General features: G+C 39.9%; 1 protein-coding gene and 1 long non-coding RNA gene across 4 annotated transcripts in view; one reads left to right on the top strand and one right to left on the bottom strand.

The window, feature by feature from the left end:
- The window catches only part of LOC115109709 (uncharacterized), a 40,702-nt gene extending 27,609 nt beyond the window's left edge, over nucleotides 1–13,093 (bottom strand). For 2 of the 3 annotated variants that reach the window (XM_065009894.1, XM_065009895.1), the window contains exons 1-4: nucleotides 12,326–13,093; nucleotides 10,883–11,031; nucleotides 10,475–10,570; nucleotides 10,168–10,240 (exon numbers count right to left, since the gene is read on the bottom strand). In XM_065009894.1, coding sequence (XP_064865966.1) covers nucleotides 10,168–10,240; nucleotides 10,475–10,570; nucleotides 10,883–11,031; nucleotides 12,326–12,353 — 346 coding nt within the window. In that variant the 5' untranslated portion in view covers nucleotides 12,354–13,093. The remainder of the gene's footprint in view (nucleotides 1–10,167; nucleotides 10,241–10,474; nucleotides 10,571–10,882; nucleotides 11,032–12,325) is intronic. The other variant, XM_065009896.1, reaches the window with a different exon arrangement.
- On the top strand, nucleotides 1,747–20,705 carry LOC115109710 (uncharacterized). Its single transcript, XR_003860540.2, has 2 exons — nucleotides 1,747–1,820; nucleotides 13,546–20,705. It is a non-coding gene; the product is annotated as an uncharacterized LOC115109710 (long non-coding RNA).
- Nucleotides 20,706–20,887: the final 182 nt, after the last annotated feature.

Here is a 20,887-nt window from a genome sequence, read left to right as displayed (position 1 = left end):
GTGAGTGTGCCAGCATCCTCCTCTCTGATAAAACCAAAACAACCATATTCAGTGCAGAATAAGGCGTGAGGATCTTGAAAGATGTTAGCTGAACTAAATATTTGGAATACAAGGAATACAAATAGATGTAGGTTTAATTACATTGAAACATTTAATTTGAGAAGTGGAAATATAGATATTATAAAAATGTTATTGAATAAACGCATCACACAGTCAATGGGTTTTGGTTTATTTCTAAGTGTGAATATGTTATTTGTGCTCATTTTCCCAATGGCCAATCGTGACAGCCCAGGGAACCAAAGCCACACCCTAAAATATGTTTTTTTTATACACCTGATCTGACATTAAAGTCAAGGACATGGGAGCCATGTTGTAAAACGCCCCTAGTATCACAGTACCTAGGCACACCCAGTCAAGCCTTACCCAAAACAATGAGCAATATCCTCCAGTGAGTAAGTTCCAAAGCCGCTCAGCGAGTTGCTTGGAGACATATCAAAGATATTTTCAATGCGTGGGAAAACTTTCTATACTTTGGTGCCAACTGCCAAGCCCAACACAGCCTGTCTTCCCTTTCTAAAACAATGAAGTGAGGACTTTGGAAGAGGCTGTGAAACTTCACACTGGTTTTCAGGTTAACTGGGACGGCAGGTAGCCTAGTGATTAGAGCATTGAGCTAGTAACCATAAAGGTTGCTAGATCAAATCCCTGAGCTGACAAGGTAAAAATTGGTTGTTCTGCCCCTGAACAAGGCAGTGAACCCACTGTTCCTAGGCCGTCATTGTAAATAAGAATTTGTTTTTAACTGACTTGCCTCGTCAACACTGCATAATGTAACTGAGGTGGTTTGGCAGAATTGGCACCACACTCACACGATCAACTTGTGTTGGCCCCCTAAGCTAATGCTCAGGCTTTTTCTCAGCAGGCTAACACAGTCCTGCAGCACACAGGTACATGCTATGGATATGTGGTTAGATATTTTCCTTAGTCTGAGCAGAGAGTGCTGTGCCATGTCAATTTCTCTATAGTGAAGGGAGGTTCACAAGGGGAGAAAAAGGAAAAAATAGATTAAGCACATTCAAGCAGTGACAAGTGACGAAACCATACAGGAATGAAAAGGGCTGACAAAAGACCTCTTGTACTAGTACTGGAAAAAAATAGACTTCAACTCTTTTTGTAAAAACTTGCCTAAGATCTCTAAACAGTTGTCTCTAGTTTTTTTTTGTTTTTTTTAACATGGCGATGTCGTACACATTTAGAATTGTTAACTTTTGAAAGTGCAAAACAACACACTACACAAGGACTCTGACCACTGTTTCCTTCCTCCGTAACTACGTCAGTTATCTCAATCTGGTCCTAGTAGATATACAACGAGCAGAATTTGTCCTACCGTAGATAATCTTACATCACCCTCCCCCTTTTCGAACTGCTAGGGACTGCCTCCGCACCTTGAATTCTATTCAGGAATGCATTTATGAAACTCCAAACAAAGTTAGATATGTACTGTATGTTTAAAGCTAAACTCTCATAACATTACTAACATTCTGCTGGTAAAAGTAGAATCATTCCAATGAGTTAAAATCATATCTAATTTCTACATCATTTAAAAAAAAAAGTTCTGTATGCCTAAGTATAGGCTAACGCTACTCCCTGCCTCAGCAGACATTACTAGAGTTAAGTTTCACTGGTCTCTCCCCTCTTTTCCACTCTACTTCCACTTTCTCTTTCCAATCAAAGCATTCATATCATATGTCTGTAAAGCACAGTTTCACTTTCCAAAGCAGAGGGAGCAAACATGCACTGAAAAGTCCACCAGCAGCTTGGTAAGAAAACTGCTTTCAATCTCATTACTTATGTTATGAAGTGTATTTAGCCATATACTGCACACTCACGGATAGCATAGTATAGATTATGGTCACAATTTAGACAATTGCATGTCATTTAGTGTGCGAGCAAGTTGCCTCTCTATAGGCCTAGCTAGCCAAACAGAGGATGTCCATTATACCAGCTTAGAACTGTTCCTTTGTTTAGTTGAGGCCTTGTGGCTGACAGCATAAACAGTTTTCATTAATAGTCAAACTACACACTTTTCTCTTATCCCCTTAAAACAGGTTGTTGTTGACCTAGTGTATTTAACTTCCGTGCTGCGAACCATTTAGTCATTTCCACTTGGAACTTTGCCAACACAAAGCCAGGAAATGGGTTTAGCGTCTTGTCTGACCATTGGGCACAAACTGGTTGAATCAACGTTCTTTCAACATAATTTGTCAAAGTAATGTGACGGGGAAACTACATGGAAAATACATTGGATGAAAAAAATCACAACGTAATTGTTTTGAGGGTGACATTTCAAACACAGGATTACGTGATCATGGTTTTAAAAAACTAAACATATACACACCTTGTATAAAATATGTTGAATTTGTACCATTGAAATAATGTCAGATCTCCACTATCAGAAAAAAACAATAGGATGAGCAGCACCTCCTACTGGAGAATTAATAAATCTACAGTTATCCATTTAGTCTCCCATCCAAGGTTTTAATGATGCCCAGCACTGCTTAGCTTTGATATTTGTTACTGACTACTACCAATATGCTATCATGAGAATTGTTATTGAGATCTCTTAATAACTACAGTGGGGCAAAAAATAATAAGCCAGAAATCTTGCTTGTTTGTAGGTGACCAAATATTTATTTTCCACCATAATTTGCAAATAAATTCATTAAAAATCCTACAATGTGATTTTCTGGATTTTTTTTACTCATTTTGTCTGTCATAGTTGAACTGTACCTATGATGAAAATTACAGGCCTCTCTCATCTTTTTAAGTGGGAGAACTTGCACAATTGGTGGCTGACTAAATAATTTTTTTGCCCCACTGTATATAGATCCACTGTTGTTATCAAAGTCATTCCAAAACATAGGTTTAACAGAGCAAATTAAATGTACCCATACTTTATAAGTCTAGTGGTTAGAGTGTTGGATTAGTAACCGAAAGGTTGCGAGATTGAATCCCCGAGCTGACAAGGTAAAAACAAGGCAGTTCAGGGGCAGAACTGTTCCTAGGCCGTCATTGAAAATAAGAATTTGTTCTTAACTGACTAGCCTAGTAAAATAAAAAAATATCATCAACAATACTATTTAGGCCTATGTAGAATTTGCGAAATCATCAACATCTATTGTTTTAAAGGCCCCCGCCAGAGGGCAATGCCTCCCCTGTAATCAATGTAATTTCTGTCCCAGAGCGTAAATTCTCGTTTAGGTTCCACCTCTGAAGAATGACAAAGGCTGCTAATACATATTCGAGAATTACGGGTGGGAACGTTGTGGTGATTTCCACGTGGAGTGGAAAAATAACAACAAGTAGAGGCACAGACAGCGGTCAGCGTAGCTAGCTAGAATGCTATCTTTATCTAGCTAGCTAATATCTGGTTGTTGCTGTTGTTGTTTTTTACTATACCCTATTTAAAAGATTAGCCAGCTGGCTAGGCTATGGCTGGTTCTGGATTTGTCATAACAAGCATTTAGGGAAAGCTTTGCCACAGATGGTTAGAGGAAGCCAGTATCTCTGAATTTGCTATGCATTGTTATCTCCAAAGTTTTGTCATCTTCTATAAATTGCATCCACGATTCCGCTATAGAAATTCAAAGAATAAGATTAATCTCCGGTATCATCGATTGCCAAACAATTGAACGGTTTCGACCAGTTTCGTTTTTCTACATTGAAATGGACACGGTGCAACCTTTGGTATGCTACTGGCAGGCTATTCATCTGCAGTACAGCAAAGTCAAGTCAGGCCATGCTCATGCCATGGTTCACAAAGCTAGAAGAAGTGAAATGATAGACTACAATGACCTTGCTCATGATGCACACCACACTGGACGCCTGCTCGTCGAACATATCATTCCAAAATCATGGGCATTAATGTGGAGTTGGTCCCCCTTTTGCTGCAACAACAGCCCCCACTCATCTGGGAAGGATTTGCTGCGGAGACTTGCTTCCATTCAGCCACAAGAGCATCATTGAGGTCAGTCACTGATGTTGTGCGATTATGCCTGGCTTGCAGTTGGCGTTCCAATTCATCCCAAAGGTGTTCGATGCGGTTGAGGTCAGGGCTGTGCAGGCCAGTCAAGTTCTTCCACACTGATCTCGACAAACCATTTCTGTATGGACCTCACTTGTGCACGGGGGTATTGTCATGATGAAACAGGAAAGGGCCTTCTCCAAACGGTTGCCATAAGATTGGAAGAACAGAAGAGTCTAGAATGTCATTGTATGCTGTAGCGTTAAGATTTCCCTTCACAGGAACTAAGGGGCCTAGCCCGAACAATAAAAAGCATCCCCAGACCATTATTCCTCCTCCACCAAACTTTACAGTTGGCATTATGCATTGGGGCAGGTAACGTTCTACTGGCATTCGCCAAACCCAGATTCGTCTGTCGGACTGCCAAATGGTGAAGCGTGATTCATTACTCCAGACAATGCATTTCCAATGCTCGAGAGTCCAACGGCAGAAAGCTTTACAACACTGCAGCGGTCCCGTTCTGTGAGCTTGTGTGGCCTACCACTTCGCGGCTGAGCCATTGTTGCTCCTAGACATTGCCACTTCACAATAACAGCACTTACAGTTGACCGGGGCAGCTCTAGCAGGGCAGAAAAATGATAAACTGACTTGTTGGAAAGGTGGCATCCTATGACAGTGCCACGTTGAAAGTCACTGAGCTCTTCAGCAAGGCCATTCTACTGCAAATGTTTGTCTATGGCGGTGTGCTTGATTTGATACGCCTGTTAGAAACGGGTATGGCTGAAATAGCCGAATCCACTAATTTGAATGGGTGTCCATATACTTTTGTATATGTAGTGTGTATGTAACAACATCCTGAGCGCATTGAACACATCAATACAAATGTGAAAACAACAACAAAATAGACCAACAAGTTTGTGTAATTTTCTTTTGCGGGTACCTTTTCAACATAGGATAGACACCAATCAAAGCAGCATGGTCAAAACCATTCCAAAATGCAGTCATAGCACACAATATTTAAACATTTATAAAATTGTCTTTTTTTTAATACAGACTAGCTAAATAATAAGTGAAACTTGACAAATAAAGGATTATGATCATTTGCTGGTAAAAAAGTGGAGCTCAGGCAGCCAAGTGTAGGCTTTGGCAAAAAGTTGTTTGGCTCAGTCACGAGGAAGAACTTTGCAGGTGTTTCTGATTAATAAACAATGCCATGCTGATGGGTGGTAACATTCACATAAAACCCAGACCCGAAAAAAAATGTAGACTGAAAAGTATTTGCAAGTCATCCCATAAGGGAAACACATGGCATTGACAAGGAAAATATCTGAAGTTACAACTTTGGTTTTCCCACTTTAAGCCCAAATATATCATACCTTGACTAAAACGATGACTTATTGACTTAAAGCGTTGTGCAACATCATGTGTAAGCTATGGGCATCATCTTTCAGCTAAAAAAAAAATAATTTCCACTCTTGTGAGCATTTAAATTCAACCCAGGGTTCGACTAAAAATAGACAATTCATACAGTTGAAGTCAGAAGTTTACATTACACTTAGGTTGGAGTAATTAAAACTAGTTTTTCAACCACTCCACAAATTTCTTGTTAACAAACTATAGTTTTGGCAATTCGGTTAGGATATCTACTTTGTGCATGACACAAGTAATTTTTACAACAATTGTTTACAGACAGATTATTCCACTTATAATTCACTGTATCACAATTCCAGTGTGTCAGAAGTTTACATACACCAAGTTAACTGTGCCTTTAAACAGCTTGGAAAAATCCAGAAAATTATGTCATGGCTTTAGAAGCTTCTGATAGGCTAATTCACATCATTTGAGTCAATTGGAGGTGTACCTGTGGATGTATTTCAAGGCCTACCTTCAAACTCAGTGCCTCTTTGCTTGACATCATGAGAAAATCAAAAGAAATCATCCAAGACCTCATAAAAAAAATTGTAGACCTCCACAAGTCTGGTTCATTCTTGGGAGCAATTTCCAAATGCCTGAAGGTACCACGTTCATCTGTACAAACAATAGTACGCAAGTATAAACACCATGGAACCACGCAGCCATCATACCGCTCAGGAAGGACACGCGTTCTGTCTTCTAGAGATTAACATACTTTTGTGCAAAAAGTGCAAATCAATCCCAGAACAACAGCAAAGGAACCTTGTGAAGATGCTGGAGGAAACAGGTAAAAAAAAACTATCTATATCCACAGTAAAACGAGTCCTATATCGACGTAACCTGAAAGGCCGCTCAGCAAGGAAGAAGCCACTGCTCCAAAACCGCCATAAAAAAAGTCAGACTACGGTTTTCAACTGCACATGGGGACAAAGATCGTACTTTTTGGAGAAATGTCCTCTGGTCAAAATAGAACTGAAACAAAAATAGAACTGTATGGCCATAATGACCATTGTTCTGTTTGGAAGAAAAAGGGTAAGGCTTGCAAGCCAAAGAACACCATCCCAAACGTGAAGCACGGGGGTGGCAGCATCATGTTGTGGGGGTGCTTTGCTGCACGAGGGACTGCTGCACTTCATAAAATAGATGGCATCATGAGGTAAAAATTATGTGGATATATTGAGGCAACATCTCAAGACATCAATCAGGAAGTTGAAGCTTGGTCGCAAATGGGTCTTCCAAATGGACAATGACCCCAAGTATACTTCCAAAGTATTGGAGTGGCCATCACAAAGCACTGACCTCAATCCCATAGAAAATTTGTGGGCAGAACTGAAAAAGTGTGTGTGAGCAAGGAGACCTACAAACCTGACTCAGTTACACCAGCTCTGTCAAGAGGAATGGGCCAAAATTCACCCAACTTATGGTGGGAAGCTTGTGGAAGGCTACCCGAAACATTTGACACAAGTTAAACAATTTATAGGCAATGCTACCAAATACTATTTGAGCGTATGTAAAATTCCGACCCACTGGGAATGTGATGAAAGAAGTAAAAGATGAAATAAATAATAATAATTTACTAGGATTAAATGTCAGGAATTGTGAAAAACTGAGTTTAAATGTATTTGGCTAAGGTGTATATAGACTTCCAAATTCAACTGTATATAGGCCTAGGGTTGTAAACTTTGGTTAAAATGTAATCTTCAAGTTAATAATTAATATGTTGGATTCACGTCTCCATCTCAACCAAAAATGTAAGTTAAATCATAGGAATAAATCAAATCAAACTTTAAGGGCATTTTAAATAAAAATTTGATTTGACTTAGTCCTATTCCTTACCTTTGATTTTTGGTGGAGATGAAGAGGTGATTCCGACATATCAATTATTAATTTATAGACAAACTGGATATTGAATTGTGGTTGGTTGTCAATGCAACCAAATATAATTTGAAGGAGATGTATTTCTGCTTGGATAGTTCTACTTGTGCCACTGACTTCGTCTGGCTTTAATTCCAGTTTAAATAAGTGACATGTTGAATTCACGTCTTCATCTCAACCAAAACTCGAAGTTAAAGAATATGCCTAAATCAAATCAAACTTTAAATGCACTTTTTAAATAGGATTTAGTCCTATTCTTTCACTTAGATTTTTGGTTGTGATGGAGATATGAATCCAACGTATACATTTTTTATTTGTAGACAAACTGGAAATAAAGCCAGACAAAGTCAGTGACACAAAAGATAAATCTCCTTCAAATGTTGATATTTGGTTGCGTTGACAACTAAACACAATTCAATATCACTTTTGCAATACAGTAAATAGCCTAATAACTTTCAAGTTATCAAATTATATATTGGATTCACTTCTACAAATAAACCCAAAATAAAAGTTAAAGAATGGGATTTAGCCAGTGGCTCAGATAAAACTATCCAAGCATTAGATAAATATCATTTAAATGTTGATATTTGGTTGTGTTGTTAACCAAACACAATTCAATATTACTTTTGTAATACAGTAAATAGCCAAAAGTTAAGACTGTCTTACATGTACAGTGGGGCAAAAAAGTATTTAGTCAGCCACCAATTGTGCAAGTTCTCCCAATTAAAAAGATGAGAGAGGCCTGTAATTTTCATCATAGGTACACTTCAACTATGACAGACAACATGAGAAAAAAAATCCAGAAAATCACATTGTAGGATTTTTTATGAATTTTTTCACATTTATGGTGGAAAATAAGTATTTGGTCACCTACAAACAACCAAAATTTCTGGCTCTCACAGACCTGTAACTTCTTCTTTAAGACGCTCCTCTGTCCTCCACTCGTTACCTGTATTAATGGCACCTGTTTGAACTTGTTATCAGTATAAAAGACACCTGTCCACAACCTCAAACAGTCACACTCCAAACTCCACTATGGCCAAGACCAAAGAGCTGTCAAAGGACACCAGAAACAAAATTGTAGACCTGAACCAGGCTGGGAAGACTGAATCTGCAATAGGTAAGCAGCTTGGTTTGAAGAAATCAACTGTGGGAGCAATTATTAGGAAATGGAAGACATACAAGACCACTGATAATCTCCCTCGATCTCGGGCTCCACGAAAGATCTCACCCCGTGGGGTCAAAATGATCACAAGAACAGTGAGCAAAAATCCCAGAACCACACGGAGGGACCTAGTGAATGACCTGCAGAGAGCTGGGACCAAAGTAACAAAGCCTACCATCAGTAACACACTACGCCGCCAGGGACTCAAATCCTGCAGTGCCAGACATGTCCCCCTGATTAAGCCAGTACATGTCCAGGCCCGTCTGAAGTTTGCTAGAGAGCATTTGGATGATCCAGAAGAATATTGGGAGAATGTCATATGGTCAGATGAAACCAAAATATAACTTTTTGGTAAGAACTCAACTCGTCGTGTTTGGAGGACAAAGAATGCTGAGTTGCATCCAAAGAACACCATACCTACTGTGAAGCATGGGGGTGTAAACATCATGCTTTGGGGCTGTTTTTCTGCAAAGGGACCAGGACGACTGATCCGTGTAAAGGAAAGAATGAATGGGGCCATGTATCGTGAGATTTTGAGTGAAAACCTCCTTCCATCAGCAAGGGCATTGAAGATGAAACGTGGTTGGGTCTTTCAGCATGACAATGATCCCAAACACACCGCCCGGGCAATGAAGGAGTGGCTTCGTAAGAAGCATTTCAAGGTCCTGGAGTGGCCTAACCAGTCTCCAGATCTCAACCCCATAGAAAATCTTTGGAGGGAGTTGAAAGTCCGTGTTGCCCAGCAACAGCCCCAAAACAGCACTGCTCTAGAGATCTGCATGGAGGAATGGGCCAAAATACCAGCAACAGTGTGTGAAAACCTTGTGAAGACTTACAGAAAACGTTTGACCTCTGTCATTGCCAACAAAGGGTATATAACAAAGTATTGAGATAAACTTTTGTTATTGACCAAATACTTATTTTCCACCATAATTTGCAAATAAATTCATTTAAAAATCCTACAATGTGATTTTCTGGATTTTTTTTCTCATTTTGTCTGTCACAGTTGAAGTGTACCTATGATGAAAATTACAGGCCTCTCTCATCTTTTTAAGTGGGAGAACTTGCACAATTGGTGGCTGACTAAATACTTTTTTGCCCCACTGTATTTATTCAACCTTAATGTAACACATCCATGGCCACATATTGAGGTTACATTTACTATAATGTCTTCTTATGTAATCCTAGAAATCGTGCATGTTCAACATAGCATACAAAGGATGCAGGTCTGTGAAAATCTTCACAACTGCTATAATAATCTGCGCAGACTCTCAAAAAGCATTGATCACTTGCACTTTTAATGTAATCTCAACTGCAATCCAGGTCATTTGGTTGTGCTACTAGATGAAGCACAGTAATAATACATTAAGTTGTTGTATAAATACAAAATGTCTGACATTGTATTCCTATTTAAACTTTGTTGCTTTTAAATGGTTGAAAGCACAGTGATAACACATTTAGATGACATTGTTTTTCCATTGGAATTTGGTTGTACTTTTAAAATGGTTGAAAGCATTGTGATAAAATATTGCGAATTCAGTGGGTGAATAAAGGTTTAAATGACATTGATCAACGTCTCAACCAAATATTACCCAAATTTCCACGTTGAAATTATGTGGTGTGCCCAGTGGATGATATCTCGTTTTCTATGGCGGAGGAGTTATAAAACAACATAGCGGAGCTCATTTACCCTTTGAAGGATCTCCAAGCGTTGAGCATGTACTGTGACCAGGGATTACACCAGTTTCTCCCAGTTTATTTGCCTTTAAAATAGAAAAATAGTCATTAGTAGTGATCAGTAACTTCGCTTGGGATGTTTTGAGGTAGTTTTCTTAGACAATAATTACAGATATGGGTTTCTCCATACAAAAAAGGAATCAGTGTGCGACTTTCTTTCCTTTTTTATCAGAAATATTCATGTAGATATGGTTATAATTGTGTTTAGAGTGATATTACTCTGGTGTTCATTGATATTCTTCCTTATTTATTATTTTCACCTTATTTTTGTCGTCAAACAGTAAGAACCCATAGGACTCCTCCAGTTCTTCCTCTGAGTATCCCATGCCTCTCCTTTCAGTTCGGAAGGCCTCATACTGTCCAACAACAAGAGGTCATTCTTTATGTCGTATGTGACCAACATCTTGCTAGCAAAATTCAAGAGATTTTATGTAAACATGTACTTAACAACTGACTGAACAGCACAATAAATACTAAGTATTACACATAGTATGTACTATCAAATATAACACATTTACTATCATGTAGAAGTACAAGTACGATCATGTATTATCAAGTATTACAAAGATATTATCATGTAATAACTGAACTCTCTGGTCAAAGGGGGGTGGCGCACTGAGGGGTAAGCAGGTGGATTAAAAGGTTACCAAGTCGTCAAATATACTGACCCGTTCTTGCAGGGTGGTATTCTTTATCAAGAAAGCAGAGTTGTATCTGAAAGACTGCTTGGACTCCTCATACATGTACATGTTCTGCAGTGGAGGCAGAATACTGTTGTCGAAGGGCTCAGAACCTGGTAGTACAGGTAACAAAACACCTGGTGGTTGGAACAGGATGAAGATTAAATAGTGACTTTACCACAGGGTTGTAAATTGTTATGTTTTGTACCAACAGTTGCCATGCATTTATAACTACCCATGTTGATATATTATATAATTGTTTCGATTATATTCTAGGCTATTCTATACTAGGTGCCTTGCATTGGTAACTACCACATGTATGATAGTATTTAAACATTTTAAAAAGTATGTGGACATCCCTTCAAAGGAGTGGATTTGGCTATTTCAGCCAAACCCGTTGCTGACAGGTGTATAAAATCGAGCACACCGCCATGCAATCTCCATAGACAAACATTGGCAGTAGAATGGCCTTACTGAAGAGCTCAGTGACTTTCAACATGGCACCTTCATTGGATGCCACCTTTCCAACAAGTCAGTTCGTAAAATTTCTGCCCAGCTAGAGCTGCACCAGTCAAATGTAAGTGCTGTTATTGTGAAGTGGAAACATCTAGGAGTAACAACGGCTCAGCCGCGAAGTGGTAGACCACACAAGCTCACAGAATGGGTCTGGCAATTGCTGAAGCGTGTAGCATATACAGAGTTCCAAACTGCCTCTGGATGCAACATCAGCACATTAACTGTTCGTCGGGAGGTTCATGAAATGGGTTTCCATGGCCTAGCAGCCGCACACAAGCCTAAGATCACCATGCCCCAGTGCACAAAGCGAGGTCTATACAGAAATGGTTTGTTGAGATCATTGTGGAAGAATTTGACTGGCCTGCACAGTGCGCTGACCTCAACCCCATCGAACTTTGGGATGAATTGGAATGCCGAGCGTGAGCGAGGCCTAATCGCCTAACATCAGTGCCCGACCTCACTAATGCTCTTGTGGCTGAATGGAAGCGAGTCCCCACAGCAATGTTGCAACATCTAGTGGAAAGCCTTCCCAGAAGAGTGGAGGTTGTTATATGAGCTAAGGGGGTACTAACCCCATATTAATGCCCATGATTTTGGAATGAGATGTTCGACGCGCAGGGTGTCCACATACCTTTGCTCATGTAGTGTATTTATGCCAAAATTAGTGTTTTACCTATGGAACTGCATTATCTGGAGTGCTTACGAATTCTAACGACAGTGAAGTTAGACCAGTAACCTATGCACACGTGACAAAATACTGTAAAAACTGTAACACTCATAAATAGACCTAAAACCAATGATGTATGACTACAACCAATTCTCGAAATAGGCAAATGTAAATTATGAATAGCTATCATATAAAAGTGTTATAAGAGTGATAACGAATTATGGTTGACCAAAAACTCTATTAGTCACCTCTTGCGGCACCATTCTCGATTTCCATGGTTGAAAAAAACGTATTGAAATCAGTTTGTGCCTTTTTCTCCTCTTGACATTCGTAGACCACCTCCGTCTGCCATTGACATTCCGATACTTTTAATTCGTCTATTCCGAGAAAAATGTAGCCAATCCATATGAATTATTTGGCGAAGTCTTTGTGCCAAAGGCAAGTTTCCACATACGTTGCAACCAGGAAGAAGTACGAAAAAGAAAAAACGTCGCGATTAGAACACACTTCGATATTTTGTGAATTTTTCTGACACTATACTCAGATATGTCACAAATAGCATATATATAAATATATATTCACCGAGTAATGTAATATTAACTCAACGTAAAGTAGTGCTTCCAAAAAAGAAACAGAAACTTATGTCACCCCGCATCCATTTTGAGACTGATTTGCTACTTGTCTCCACTCCGCTAGTAGACGCAGTTGAGTAGATGCTTGAGCTTTTCAACATCAAGCACAAACTGAAAACTGTCCATGAATGGAATACATTATGTCCATTAAAAGATTTGAGGTGTGGCAAACATATGCATTTAGAGCAGACTGTCATTTACAGTAGGCCTACATTTTATACCAACATTTTACAAATAGGAAAATTAGTTAGAAAAGTTCCACTTCTTCACTGAATATATCTCATCTTTGTGGCGTTATACGTGTCTACACCTCGATTGTAAAACGTAACATTAAATTAACAACTGAAAAGGCGATGCCGCAATAGAGTGATTATTAGAAGACTCGAACTGCTAATGCAACGAGAACCGGACGTTACGAATGCTAGGGGGAGGAGAGTGGACGATTGAAAGTGGAAACTTCCGTTCAATCTTTGGAAGGCTGGTTGCATTCCAAACCCTTAAAAGACACGCCCTATCCCCTCAGCCCTCAAATTAAGTGAACACTTCTGATGACGTATCCTGACGTCTGACGAGTATACATTTGCAGGGCAAGGGGCGAGGAACATTGACGGTAGTGCCCCTGTATGCGATGCATGTGCGACGGTCAGCCTTTAGTGTGTGAAACTGCTCATAAGGCATGGGGCTATGGTCAACCCTCCACTGTTTACCTTCTCATCCATCCCCGAGGCCTGTGTTGGGCACCACACACAGTATAAAGACACACACACTGGGATGATTTGTAGTTTACTCCCCTTAAGTGTTTTAAACGATGACTGGCGTTTTTGTGTGTGTTACAGGTAACTCTGAGTGTGTTCAGCTCATGATAGATGTAGGAGCTCTGATGGAGGCCCATGACTGCCACTTTGTCCCAAATATATTGACATAGTAAAATAAATGTGTGTAAAAAAATAAATAAAGGATATTTCATGTTGAATTCCATTAATACTGTATATGTATGTGGCCAAATGCAAGACTATTAAGTTTATAAGTGTGAAATTGTCTTCTTTTGCATGGTCTCTGCATGATTGTACTGTTGAAAATGTGGGTGTTACAGGTGTCAAGTACACCCCTTCAATGAATATCTGCAGGTTATCATATTCAATCATGTTAATACTTTTTACCCTTCAATTTTTTGCTTTACTAAAGTTACATTTGATATATGTTGGAAAAGAAAAAGTGCCATATTCAGTACTTTTTGAGGATGAGAAATTCAAAACTATGACAAACTGTCACATGAAACGCTCTGTTTGAGAAGAATGAGAAAGGAACGTCTTGTCTGATGGTATGGATGTGGCCATGGAAGTAGGGTCTTACCATGGTTAGAACAGTTGCACATGTAAGCATGGTTTAAAGGTCACTGTCAGCGTCCGAGCATACTTACACACACAGACCAGAGTACTTCCTCTTTCTTCACATTAGATGACTTCTGTTCCCTCTCCACCAGTGACAGCTGTGACGCATGCACAAACACAGAAAATGTGCGATTGTTTATACTGATCTAAAACGATGCATGGGTATATCTTTTGTTTGTGTCTATTATATTCAGAAGCTGAGCTAAGGTGTCAAAGAAATTGGACTTTGCTTGGGAATTAAACTCATACAATGTGTGACTGTCGCTATCAATTGATCTATTAATTTTCGGTAAAAGAGAATATGTGTAATAAAATTGAGTGTTCATATACATTTTCATAATAAAACATTTGGTAGTGGAATTGGGGAAATCGGGTCTAGACTTTAATATCCATTATTATTTTTATCATTATCATTAAATAGCCTACCTAAAATATGTAATGAGTCTTATTAAACTATGTAGAATTGCAGGATATTAGCTGAAAAACAACAATTTTCTTAGGTACAGTAGCAGTCAAAAGTTTGGGCACACCTACTCATTCAATTTTTTTTTTTTTTTTTTACTATTTTCAACATTGTAGAATAGTACTAAAGACATCAAAACTATGAAATAACACACATGGGAATCAGGTATTAACCAAAAAAACACATCAAAATACATTTGAGATTCTTCAAAGTAGGCACCCTTTGCTTTGATGACAGCTTTGCACACTCTTCGCATTCTCTCAACCAGATTCACCTGGAATGCTTTTCCAACAGTCTTAGAGGAGTTCCCACATATGCTGAGCACTTGTTGGCTGCTTTTCCTTCACTCTGCGGTCCAACTCATCCCAAACCATCACAATTGGGTTGAGGTCGGGTGATTATGCAGGCCAGGTCATCTGATGCAGCACTTCATCACTCTCCTTATTGGTCAACTAGCCCTTACACAGCCTGGATGTGTGTTGAGTCATTGTCCCGTTGAAAAACAAATCATAGTCCCAACAATAACGCAAACCAGATGGGATGGCATATCACTGCAGAATTCTGTGGTAGCCATGTTGGTTAAGTGTGCCTTGAATTTGAAATAAATCACTGACAGTGTCACCAGCAAAGCACCATCACACCTCCTCCTTGCTGGGTGGGAACCACACACGTGGAGATCATCCGTTCACCTACTCTGCATCTAACAAAGACACAGCGGTAGTAACCAAACATCTCACATTTGGACTCATCAGACCAAAGGACAGATTTCCACCAGTCTAATGTCCATTGCTCGTGTTTCTTGGCCCAAGCAAGTCTCTTCTTATTATTGGTGTCCTTTAGTAGTGGTTTCTTTGCAGCAATTTGACCATGAATCTGTGATTCACGCAGTCTCCTCTGAACAGTTGATGTTGAGATGTGTCTGTTACTTGACCGCTGTGAAGCATTTATTTGGGCTGCAATTTCTGAGGCTGATTGGTTGGAATTGAGAGAGGCAATTGACAGGTCTGAAGGCTAGTCAGGTTCTGTGTATTCAAATGATTTATTTTAAAAACGTACATAATTCCATAGTTCCTTTTTTGTCAGGGACCATGTATATGGAACAAAAATATAAACGTAACATGCAAAGTGTTGGTCCCACGTTTCATGAGCTGTAATAAAAGATTCCAGACATTTTTAATACGCACAAAAAGCTTATTTCTCTCAAAGTTTGTGCACAAATTTGTTTACATCCCTGTTAGTGAGCATGTCTCCAAGATGATATGCCACACCTGTCAGGTGGATGGATTAAGAAGCTGATTAAACACTTTGATCATTACACAGGTGCACCTTGTGCTGGAGACAATAAAATGCCACTCTAAAATATGTAGTTTTGTCACACAACTCAATGCCACAGATGTCTCAAGTTTTGAAGGAGTGTGCATTTGGTATGCTGACTGAAGGAATGTCCACCAGAGCTGTTGCCAGATAATTTTATGTTAATTTCTCTACCATAAGCCGCCTCCAATGTCGTTTTAGAGAATTTGGCAGTACATCCAACCGGCCTCAAAACCACAAACCACATTTAACCACGTCAGCCCAGGACCTCCACATCCAGCTTCTTCACCTGTGGGTTTGCACAACCGAAGAATTTCTGCACAAACTGTCAGAGACCGTCTCAAGGAAGATCGTCTGCGTGCTCGTCGTCCTTACCAGGGTCTTGGCCTGACTTCCATGTGTTATTTCATAGTTTTGATGTTTTCATTATTATTCTACAATGTAGAAAATAGTAAAAATAATGAAAAAACCTGGAATAAGTAGGTGTGTCCAAACTTTGGACTGGTACTGTACGTCGAGTTAAACAAAATAATACAATTAATAAAAGCATTACATTTTTCAAATGTGAAAAAGGTGGTCAAGATGTGTTGGTATCTGTACTGATGGCGCAAAAACCATGACAGGGAGACATAGTGGAGTGGTAACTCGCAGTGCAAGAAGTTGCTCCCGACGCCACTTGAGTACACTGCAGCATCCACCGAGAGGCTCTTGCTGCCAAAGAATGCCTGACAGCTTGAAAGACGTTTTGGACACAACAGTGAAAATGGTTAACTTTGTTAAAGCAAGGCCCCTGAACTCTCGTGTATTTTCTGCATGATGACGAGTTTCTCACATGATTGGCCTATCTGGGTGATGTTTTTTCTCACCTGAATGATCAGAATCTAGGATTACAGGGACTCTCCACAACTATATTCAATGTGCAGGACAAAATTGAGGCTATGATTAAGAAGTTGGAGCTCTTTTCTGTCTGCATTAACAAGGACAACAACACACAGGTCTTTCTATCATTGTATTATTTTTTTGTGTGCAAATGAACTCAAGCTTACGGACAATGTCAAATGTGATATAGCGAAGCACCTGAAGTGAGCTGGGTGCACAAGCAGGTACTTTCCCAAAACGGATGACAAACAACTGGATTCGTTATTCCTTTCATTCTCTGCGTAATTCATGTCAATTTACCGATATCTGAACATGAGAGCATTATCGAAATTGCAACAAGCGGTTCTGTGAAAATTTAATTTAATCAGCAGCCACTGCCAGATTTCTGGATTGGGCTGCGCTCAGAGTTTCTTGCCTTGGCAAATTGCGTTGTTAAGACACTGATGCCCTTTGCAACCACGTACCTATGTGAGAGTGGATTCTCGGCCCTGACTAGCATGAAAATTAAATACAGGCACAGACTGTGGAAAATTATTTAAGACTGAGACGCTCTCAAAAAACGACATTTGAGAGTGCGCTGACCCTGGTGCTAGAGGGGGTACGCAGCTGGAGGTTGAATGTTTGAAGGAGTACGGAACTATAAAAAGTTTGGGAACCACTGCTCTACAATAAGCCACCTCCAATGTCATTTTAGAGAATTTCGTAATACATCCAACTGGCCTCACAACCGCAGACTGCTGGTTTCAACATTGTGAACAGAGTGCCCCCATGGTGGCGGAGGGGTTATGGTATGGGCAGGCATAAACTATAGGCAACGAACACATTTCCGTTTTATCGATGGGATTTTGAATGCACAGAAATAACGTGACGAGATCCGGAGACCCATTGTGAGTGTAACGGATGTGAAATGGCTAGCTAGTTAGCGGTGTTCGCGCTAAATAGCGTTTCAATCGGTGACGTCACTTGCCCTGAGGCCTTGAAGTAGTAGTTCCCCTTGCTCTGCAAGGGCCGCTGCTTTTGTGGAGCGATTGGGTAACGATGCTTCGAGGGTGACTATTGATGTGTGCAGAGGGTCCCTGGTTCGCGCCCGGGTATGGGCGAGGGGACGGTCTAAAGTTATACTGTTACATGAGGGCCATTTTTTTAAAAGGTATCTGTGACCAATAGATGTGTAACGCATGTGAAACGGCTAGCTTAGTTAGCGGTGCGCGCTAAAAAGCGTTTCAATCGGTGACGTCACTTGCTCTGAGACCTTGAAGTAGTAGTTCCCCTTGCTCTGCAAGAGCCGCAGCTTTTGTGGAGCGATGGGTAACGATGCTTCGTGGGTGACTGTTGTTGATGTGTGCTGAGGGTCCCTGGTTCGCGCCCGGGTAAGGGCGAGGGGACGGTCTAAAGTTATACTGTTACAGATGCATATCTGTATTCCCAGTCATGTGATAGATTAGGGCCTCATTCTTTAAATTGACTGATTTCCTCATATGAACTGTAACTCAGTAAAATCGTTGAAATTGTTGCATGTTGCGTTTGTATTTGTGATATGTTACGTTTGGTATGGTTACTTTAAGACAGATGGTTACTTGTAGGGTGGTTGATTGAGCCTATAACGCACACTTCTAGCAACCAATGGTTTTCAAGTTCGAATCTCATGGACAACTTTAGCATTTTAGCAACTTTTCATCTACTTACTACTTTTTTAGCTACTTTGCAACTACTTAGCTAACATACTAACCCTTCCCCAAATCCTTTTAGCTAATCCTTCCCCTAATCTTAACTCTTTTAGCTAACTCTGCCCTTAATCCTTTAACCTAACTCCTAAACTTAACCCTAACCTTAACCCCTAGCCTAGCAAACATTAGCCAGCTAGCTAACGTTAGCCACCTAACTAGAATTTGTAACATATCATACGTTTTGCAAATTCGTAACATAATGTACGTCTTGCAAATTCGTAGCATATAATACGAATTGTAATTTGTTACGTATCATCCACAAATGAATACATACCATACAAAATGTCTCACATACAGATACAGTTGAAGTCAGAAGTTTACATACACTTATGTTTGAGTCATTAAAACTCGCTTTTCAACAACTCCACAAATTTCTTGTTAACAAACTATAGTTTTGGCAAGTCGGTTAGGGCATCTACTTTGTGCATGACACAAGTAATTTTTCCAACAATTGTTTACAGACAGATTATTTCACTTATAATTCACTGTATCACAATTCCAGTGGGTCAGAAGATTACATACACTAAGTTGACTGTGACTTTAAACAGCTTGGAAAATTCCAGAAAATGATGTCATGGCTTTAGAAGCGTCTGATAGGCTAATTCACATCATTTGAGTCAATTGGAGGTGTACCTGTGGATGTATTTCAAGGCTTACCTTCAAACACAGTGCCTCTTTGCTTGACATCATGGGAAAATCAAAAGAAATCAGCCGCCAAGACCTCAGAAAAACAATTGTAGACCTCCACAAGTCTGGTTCAATTTCCAAATGCCTGAAGGTACCACGTTCATCTGTACAAACAATAGTGCGCAAGTATAAACACCATGGGATCACGCAGCCGTCAAACCGCTCAGGAAGGAGATGCGTTCTGTCTCCTAGTGATGAACGTACTTTGGTGCGAAAAGTGCAAATCAATCCCAGAACAACAGCCAAAGGACCTTGTGAAGATGCTGGAGGAAACAGGTACAAAATTATCTATATCCACAGTACAACGAGTCCCATATCGACAGCACCTGAAAGGCCGCTCAGCAAGGAAGAAGCCACTGCTCCAAAACCTTCATAAAGAAAACCAGACTACAGTTTGCAACTGCACATGGGGACAAAGATCGTTATTTTTGGAGAAAAGTCCTCTGGTCTGATGAAACAAAAAATTGAACTGTTTGGCCATAATGACCATTGTTATGTTGCAAGACGAAGAACACCATCCCAACCGTGAAGCACGGGGGTGGCAGCATCATGTTGTGGGGGTGCTTTGCTGCAGGAAGGACTGGTGCACTTCACAAAATAGATGGCTTCACGAGGAAGGAAAATTACGTGGAAATATTGAAGCAACATCCCAAGACATCAGTCAGGAAGTTAAAGCTTGGTCGCAAATGGGTCTTCCAAATGGACAATGACCCCAAGCATACTTCCAAAGTTGTGGCAAAATGGCATAAGGACAACAAAGTCAAAGTATTGGAGTGGCCATCACACAGCCCTGACCTCAATCCTATAGAAAATGTGTAGGTAGAACTGAAAAAGCATGTGCGAGCAAGGAGGCCTACAAACCCAACTCAGTTATACCAGCTCTGTCAGGAGGAATGGGCCCAAATTCACCCAACTTATTGTGAGAAGCTTGTGGAAGGCTACCTGAAATGTTTAAGTTAAACAATTAAAGGCAATGCTACCAAATACTAATTAAGTGTATGTAAACTTCTGACCCACTGGGAATGTGATGAAAGAAATACAACTGAAATAAATAATTCTCTCTACTATTATTCTGACATTTCACATTATTACAATAAAGTGGTGACCTAACTGACCTAAGACAGTGTATTTTTAAATAGGATTAAATGTCAGGAATGTGAAAAACTGAGCATAAATGTATTTGGCTAAGGTGTTTTTTAAACTTCCGACTTCAATTATATCTAGTTTGATCTGTGAAGATGGTCACTCAGTCGAGCAGCGTAAGAAAGAAAGGAAATGCACAAGGAGACGATCACCTTTCTATAGAAAGAGGGAACTATTATGGATGCTCATAGGAACCTTGCTGCCTGCCTCTTAACCAAACCAAAAGCCAATAGCCCTTGCTAACCATGAAACATCTGGTCATGTTGGGGCCAGGAAGAAAGTTTAAGAACTGGACACGCACTGAGGAAGGTACAAGCTGAAATATGTCCGTGCAGTGTATTAAGACATTTTGTTACTATGAATTTAAGAAAATAAACACAAACTGCAAATCATATCAAGTGAGTGCTGGTCCTTTCCTTCATGCTCGGGTCTATTTTTCTCTTCTTCCTGTCTGACTGACTTGCCCAAAGTAAACTGCCTGTTACTCAGGCCCAGAAGCCAGGATATGCATATAATTGGTACCATTGGATAGAAAACACTTTGAAGTTTGTAGAAATGTTAAAATAATGTATGA

This window comes from Oncorhynchus nerka, linkage group LG25, assembly GCF_034236695.1.
Source record: "Oncorhynchus nerka isolate Pitt River linkage group LG25, Oner_Uvic_2.0, whole genome shotgun sequence".
Taxonomy (NCBI): Eukaryota; Metazoa; Chordata; class Actinopteri; order Salmoniformes; family Salmonidae; genus Oncorhynchus; species Oncorhynchus nerka.
Note: the sequence above shows the minus strand (reverse complement) of the source record. Positions and strands in the feature narration are given on the sequence as shown.